General features: G+C 40.3%; 2 protein-coding genes across 2 annotated transcripts; both read right to left on the reverse strand.

Moving 5' to 3' along the window:
• On the reverse strand, positions 1 to 3500 carry LOC140014694 (uncharacterized). The gene is made up of 2 exons (XM_072065787.1): positions 1415 to 3500; positions 1 to 1244 (listed from the first exon to the last, which is right to left on the reverse strand). Exons 1-2 carry the CDS (start codon positions 3498 to 3500, stop codon positions 1 to 3), a joined length of 3330 nt encoding a protein of 1109 aa, XP_071921888.1.
• A 1024-nt stretch (positions 3501 to 4524) lies between these two features.
• LOC113710736 (dimethylnonatriene synthase-like) lies at positions 4525 to 6533 on the reverse strand. Its single transcript, XM_027233853.2, has 2 exons — positions 5585 to 6533; positions 4525 to 5358 (listed from the first exon to the last, which is right to left on the reverse strand). Exons 1-2 carry the CDS (start codon positions 6485 to 6487, stop codon positions 4735 to 4737), a joined length of 1527 nt encoding a protein of 508 aa, XP_027089654.2. The 5' UTR covers positions 6488 to 6533; the 3' UTR covers positions 4525 to 4734.
• Between the last annotated feature and the right edge of the window lie 838 nt (positions 6534 to 7371).

Below are 7371 nucleotides of genomic sequence, written 5' to 3' on the forward strand. Positions count from 1 at the left end.
TTAATTACAAAAAGGGGTAACTACCCCCATATCTTTCCTAACTAGACTTGAAAGCCAAACTGGGAAAGAACCTTCCCATTCAAAGTCTCTAGTTGCCTTAGCTGCAAATTGTGCTAATTCATGGCTACATTGATTCACCGTTCTAGGTACAAAAGTGAACGTGCAGCTTTCAAAATTTCCTTTCTGAACGTCAATGTCATCCAGGATTGTTTGGAGACTACAATCCTGTCCATTGTCCATGTTAATGAGGCTCACTACATGCTTGCAGTCAGATTGGACTTCTATAGTTGTCCATCCTGCAATCTGAGCCATTTCAAGCGCCCCCCTGATTGCTAGAGCTTCTTCAGTGGCTGCAATTCCTTTCCTCCTCGCAGTAATTCCTTTTGCTCTCACTACTTCTCCGCGCCAGTTCCTTGCAATGATTCCAAGACCTGATCTGACCATTTTAGCCGAGATGACAGCGTCCGTATTGATCCTTATTGTTCCTTCCTTTGGAGGTTCCCAACGCTGCTGGATTGGTGTTGCCTTTTCTGATTCAGAATTTGGACCCGTGTCTGACTCCATTGCTGCCTCATACTCGATCCATTCCTGTTGTGCCTTGTCAACAATATTCTTTGCATCAGTTATCTCCTGCTGGAAAGTAACCTTGTTTCTTGCTTTCCAGATTTGCCATAATATGTTTGCTGTAAGTTGGATTCTGCCCACACCTTCAGACTTTTTTGCTGCTTGCAACACCGCCTCCCACCATCTCCACAGGTTGCCTTGAAGTTTAGCTAGCCCTTCCCACCGAACAGGTGCAATCTTCCATATTACTTTCGCTGTTGGGCAGGTAAAGAAGATATGCTCGATAGTTTCCATGTCCTCCCCACAACAGTGACAAAACTTGTTCCCTATGCCAAACCTTTTATAGAGAGCATCCTTAGTGGCCAAACCATTTTGTAGACATCTCCATAGGAAATGTTTCAATTTCAGCTTAATGTTTAGGCTCCACAAGGTTTTCCAAACTGTATGCTTTCTTATTTCCCAACTGGTTTCCGGATCAGGTGCTGGCCTTTGATTTGTTACCTCCTTTTCCTCCTTGGCAATCACATATCCGGTCTTCACCGTGTAGATTCCAGACTTGCTGTGTTTCCAGAATAATCTATCCTTTCTGTTATACAAGCTAAGAGGAATATTAGAAATCTGGTTTACTATATCTTCATTAAACCAAAGCTGCAGAAGACCAATGTTCCACTTCCCTCCCTCTATAAGCTCATTAACAAACTCTAGATGACAACCTACTGGTCTAGCCGTGGGAACTCTTCCATCCACCAACCCAGGTATCCACTTATCCTGCCAAATCCTCACTGACCTCCCATCCCCCACCCTTTTCCATAACCCCTTTTGAAGCAATTCCCCCCCCCCTTATGCATACTTTTCCAGCACCATGAAGCATTATTAGGGGGTTGCTGTCCTAACCAATCCTCCTCCTTCATGTACCTGGCCTTCAAGACTTTGCTTACTAACAAATTTGGATTAATCACAATTCTCCAAATTTGTTTTGCAAGCATAGCCAAATTAGAAGCTTCCAGGTCTCTAAAACCCATACCCCCTTTCCCTTTCACCTCAGACAGCTTACTCCATCTAACCCAATGCACCTTATTTTCCTGTTCCCCACCACCCCACCAGAACCTCGCAATCTTAGCACTAACAGCCTTACACAGACCCTTGGGTAATTTAAAGCAGGACATAATGTACGTTGGCATAGCCATGATAACTGCTTTGATCAAAACTTCCTTATCCCCTTGACTGAGCAATTTTTGTTTCCAATTTTGGAGCTTACTGATAATGTTGTTCATCAGGAAGCCAAAAACCTGGTTTTTATCTCTCCCAATTGTCATCGGAAGGCCTAGATATTTACCACTATTCGCCTCCTTCATATTATCCAGCACTTTACTGACTTCCCCTCTAATCCTCTTGGGAGAATTTCTACTGAAAAACATAGCAGATTTATCAAAATTAACAACCTGCCCGGATGCTTGTCCATATATCCTGAGAACCTCCTTAAGCTTTTGGGCTTCTTTTTTACTTGCTTTGCAGCACAATAGGGAGTCATCTGCAAAAAATAAATGAGAAACCATAGGACTATCCCTGCAAATTTTGGTTCCAGTTAGATGCTTGTTATCCACAGCTTTCTTGATCAGGTTTGAAAGCCCTTCCGTACAGATGATAAATAAGTAAGGAGATAAGGGATCTCCTTGTCTAATCCCTCTAGAAGGTTTCACACTACCCACTTTCTGCCCATTTAAATTAAAAGAGTAAGCAACCGTGGAAATGCAGGTCATGATCCAACGAACAAAGGTGGGGCAGAAACCCATTTGCATCATGATTCTACCAAGAAACTTCCACTCCACTCTATCATAGGCTTTAGACATATCAAGTTTAAGGGTCATGAAACCTACCTTACCAGCTCTCTTACTTTTAAGGAAATGCAAAAGTTCATGCGCAATAATAACATTGTCTAAGATTTGCCGGCCAGGAATGAAAGCAGACTGTGAGGGACTGATACAATGCTTAAGGACCCTTTTCAGTCTATCGGCCAAAATCTTGGAAATGATTTTATACAAGACATTACAAAGACTAATAGGCCTGAAGTTAGCAAGCATCACAGGATTATCAACCTTTGGAATTAAGGAAATGATGGTCTCATTAATGGTCTTAAGCAGATTACCCGTATGAAAGAAAGTAGAAATGGCATGGACAATGTCAGCATTTATAATGTTCCAATAAGATTGAAAAAAACACGGGGACATACCATCAACACCTGGAGCTTTGTTGGGGAACATAGAGAAAATGGCCTTTTTAATCTCCCCCTCGTCCACAGGTTTGATCAACTGAGCATTCATGAGATTGGAAATAGTGCACGGTATGCCTTGTAAAACCTCCTCAAATTCTGTGGGATTGGTGGACATGAAAAGTTCATTGTAGTGGTTACACATTTCCTCCTCAATTTCCTTGTCGCTCCTACACCAATTCCCATCAGATTTTTGGAGCACACTGATTCTGTTACGTTTCCTTTTAGCTAAAACACTTTGATGGAAAAAAGCCGTATTTTTGTCTCCCTCCTTGAGCCATCTGTTTCTGGACTTCTGACTCCAATATAGCTCCTCTTCCTTGTAAGCTTTACTTAGCTGAAATTTTAAAGTTGCAATGACTCCTTTGTTACACAGCTCACCCGCTTCTCTTGCAACCTTCAATTGCTCCTTAATTTCCTGGATTTTCAGCTTTGCATTACCTTTTGTTGTTCTGTTCCACTCGATCAAAGCTACTCTACACTCCCTAATTTTTCTTGTAACTTTATACATCCTGGATCCATCTTGTTCTTTTCCCCACGCTGTGCGAATCACAGGCACAGTTGCTTTGTCCTTTGCCCACCTTTGGTCGAAAAAGAACCGTCTCCTCCCATTCCTTTGTTGCGGTTTTGTGTCCACCATTAGTAGGCAGTGATCTGAAGCCTCCATTCCAATATGCTCACTACTCCTATTTTTTTTGAAATTTTCAAACTCCCTCAACATATCAAAGTTATGAAATTTGATGAATTAGATATAAAGATTTACCCTCAACGAAAAGAATATGAATATTTTTTCTAAAGATAAAATATATTATCAAAGAGCCTTGGAATAAGGATTATGGGGGGTGATGGTATTGGAGACGAGTTCTCCAAGTTTCTTCGCGTGTAAGTTGACCGAAATTTCGGGCTCTATGATCCGGTTTAAAGCCCAAGAATGAATATACGTGGGTGAGAGGGCAAAACTGATATGCCCAGAAAAAGAATAATTAGGATCTTCATTTCCATCTAGGCCGAATATCTTCCTAGAAGCACCTTGGACCAACCCAAATGGCATGTACAGGTTTGGAAGCTTTTTCTACACTGCGACAAAGCATTCGACTAGTTAGTTTAATAAAGACAAAGTTAGCAAATATTATACTAAGCTAATTAGGGTTTTATTTATTAAAAGGTGTTTTACTTAAATTGGGTATTTATGTTCAATCTATTTTGGGTTAAATTCTTGAAGTTGCATAGGAATTGGGTTCATAGTAATTAGCTTAGCCCTATTGTAACATATGTGAGTAGTATTCAAGTCAGGAGTCAGACTTGTTTTGTCTTATTTATAGGTCTTGTATTTTGGGTGATTAGGGCCTACAAACCAATCATAAATTTGCCTGTCAACTCTGCTTTCGTAAATGTTACTTTTGTTATCCAGAATTTAAACAGATTTGAGGCCCTGGTTGAGTGCCTTGTTTGTTTCTCAAATTTCTGAGATACCTATTTCCGTTGCATACCTATTTTCTTTGCTAACAGGGGAGAGTCAGTTTTTACTCTGTGCAATCTTCAATATTTCCATGTCAATTTTTCCATATGTCATTATTGCGATATTTTGCCTGTTTGTTTTCTAGCAAAAAAATAAAAAATAAACTTGATTGGGACATTTTGTTTTATTTCACAAAAGAATTCACCAAAAGCAATTTAAAGAAAGAAAGAAAGAAAAAACTTGATTGTGACTTTTATTTTATTTCACAATGGAAATTACCAAAAGGAGCATATTTCAATTATTTAGGGCAATTATACTGTCTCGACTCCTAAGCTGTCACCTAAAATGAGCTAAATGATATAATAGGAGAGCGGAGAATGAGTTTAACAGTTTACATATACAGAGTAGGAACATATTTCAATTTTCCCTAGAATCGTACACGCTAATAGAGATTGACCGGCAAACGTGGTTCTGGGATCATAGCAAGTGAAATCCTTGGATGAGTTGAGATACCATAGTGTTCTTCCGTGCAAATTTCTTCTGGTTTCATGCCATGAGGCAATTTCCAGTTGAATCCATGCAGCAAGTTGGCCAACATTGTTCCAACAAGTTTGAGTGCAAGGACATAGCCTGGGCACATCCTCCGACCTGAGCTAAAGGGCAACAGCTCAAAGTCATGTCCCTTGACGTCAATATCCTTCCCCAGAAACCTCTCTGGAATGAATTCTTCAGGAGAATCCCAATACTTTGAGTTCCTCCCCATACTCCATGTGTTTATAAACACCGTTGTTCCTTTAGCAATGTGATAACCAGCTACAGTGCAATCCTCAAGGGCATAATGGGGTGCAAGCAGCGTTGCCAGTGGATGTAACCTAAAAGTTTCCTTTATGATCGCCCCTAGGAAAGGTAGCTTTGAGAAATCAGCCTCTTCCACCCACTTATCTCTCCCTATCACACTATCAAGCTCTTCGGTTGCCTTTTCAATGAGATGTGGATGTTTGAGAAGTTCATTCATTGCCCATTCTACTGTGGACGCCGAGGTATCGGTACCACCAACAAGCAAGTCCTGGACATGATCAAATATTGGTAAAGTTAGTCCTGCCATGATCAAATGCTGATGAAGTATCATGCTTGACAACATATTGAAGGCAAAAAACCTCTTAATCAGAATAAAAAAGACAGTTATGTTTAATGGCACATTGTACTAAGCTAAAGTGCTAGCGTTAAGATTCAGTAAGTTAAAGAGGTAAAGAGATCTGGAAATTTGATTAAACAATGAGAAGAAATAGCACCAGAATTAGCCCTTTCATCTGATCTCCGGTGAGTTTAACCTGGAGATCAGGATCTTCAGTATGTTGCAATAGAATGTCCACCATGTCCTTAGGGATAAAATCTTTCTCCGTTTTCCTCCTGGCCCGATGATCATCAAGCACATGGTTATGGAATCTATCAAATTTCTTGTAAAGTTCTTTCATTTGCTTTACGTAACCTTGGAGGTCAAATCTGTCGAGCCACGGAATCCAATCCCCAATATTGAACACACCACCCAGCAAAAACCAGGTATCTATCATCTCTTGGAGTTCTTCAAAGGTAACTACAGATCCATCCCCTTCAGATTGGGCAAAGTACTTGTTACTCAAAACCATTTGGCTTGCAGCGGAGAGTGTAAAACGGATTAGATGATCTCTCAAAACTACTGGCTTTCCTGAGAGAGCATACAAACGAGACATGAAAGCATGCCTTTCCTTAATGCGTATGCTCTCGTAGGAGTCAAGTCGTTTTGGACTTAATATTTGGGTTAGACCAATTTTACGAACTTGTCGCCAGTGTGGACCATATGGTGCCCATAACATGCCGGAGCAGTTGTAGCTAGTGTATTTGGCAGCAGCAGTTGTAGGCCGAGAGGCGAATATGTTGTCATGCGTTTGCAAGAATTCTTTTGCCATTTCAGGGGATGAAGCTACTACAACAGGGCTGGAACCAAGTTTTAGTTGCATGATTTCTCCATATTTCTGGGACAACAAGTGCAAGGATTGATGTGGGATTGAACCGAGGAGGTTCAGGTTGCCAATAATAGGCCATGGTTTTGGTCCAGGTGGATGATTTAGCTTGAGGCGTTTGTGAGTGAATGCTTTTGAGAGAAAAGCCAATGCAACCAGCCATGCCAAGGCTAAGAGTAGCCAAGTGCTTTCCATCAGGGCTGAATAGCAAGTTAGGGTATGACAATGAACTCCAGTAGTCCAGTGGCGGTTTTATAGACATGGTCAAGTTTGATAAGGTTAATCTGTAGGGGCCACATGCATTGGCTTTGAATTATTTCTTGGGGGCAGGATTTGCTTTTAATTTACCCTTTTTTTTTTATCAACTGGGGTTATCCTGGTCAAATGACCAGACTAATCCCCCAGGCTGGAAGAGCCCGTCCCAAGGATTTCAGCGCGGTATGGAAAGAGAATCGAACACAGGACCTTGCTCCTGAAGAGGAGGCTACTGGACCGGTCGCACTAACCCCGGGGCTTTTAATTTACCCATTCAAATAATTTCATTGTTTTTCACATTTTTTTTTTCATCCCACGTTTATGCACGTACCTGAATAGTTGCGGCAGCCGCCTTTATATTTTAATATATATTGCAAAACAAATGACCAAATCCACTGATCCTCTTCGTACCTCACCCAGTTGATGCCTTAATTTGCTGCCATTTGTTAATCAAACAGCAAGTAAAGCTAAAACATTAATTTAACAGTAGCTAGTACGATTATATTGATCATACAATTAATTAGTTTCCAGAAAAATGAAACAAAAAGGATTATTTGTTTAAAACTTGATCACTTTTTTTTTTGGGAAAAAGGAAAAAAAAGAAAGAAAAGAAAAGGATGTGTATCGAAGTTTGGTATGATGCATCATCAAAAGGGACAAGGCAGAAACTAAAGCACCTAACAATATATATATATATATATATATGCAAACCGAACTGCACCTAATTAAATAACCACGGCCCCCATGTTTTTAATTTTTTTTTTTGCAATATAGTACGTGTGGCCCCTATTTTGAAAATTAAAAAAAATAAAGTAAGATTTTAA

Source organism: Coffea arabica, chromosome 9e (genome assembly GCF_036785885.1).
Source record: "Coffea arabica cultivar ET-39 chromosome 9e, Coffea Arabica ET-39 HiFi, whole genome shotgun sequence".
Classification (NCBI taxonomy): domain Eukaryota; kingdom Viridiplantae; phylum Streptophyta; class Magnoliopsida; order Gentianales; family Rubiaceae; genus Coffea; species Coffea arabica.

Bases quoted from the DNA above. Each gene is read 5' to 3' on its own strand.
- LOC113710736 (XM_027233853.2), bottom strand. From the start codon at position 6,487: ATGGAAAGCACTTGGCTACTCTTAGCCTTGGCATGGCTGGTTGCATTG. The intron at 5,359-5,584 runs GTGCTATTTCTT...GATCATGTCCAG, and splicing joins AGATGAAAGGGCTAATTCTG to GACTTGCTTGTTGGTGGTAC.
- LOC140014694 (XM_072065787.1), bottom strand. From the start codon at position 3,500: ATGGAGGCTTCAGATCACTGCCTACTAATGGTGGACACAAAACCGCAA. The intron at 1,245-1,414 runs GTATGCATAAGG...ATGAGCTTATAG, and splicing joins TGCTTCATGGTGCTGGAAAA to AGGGAGGGAAGTGGAACATT.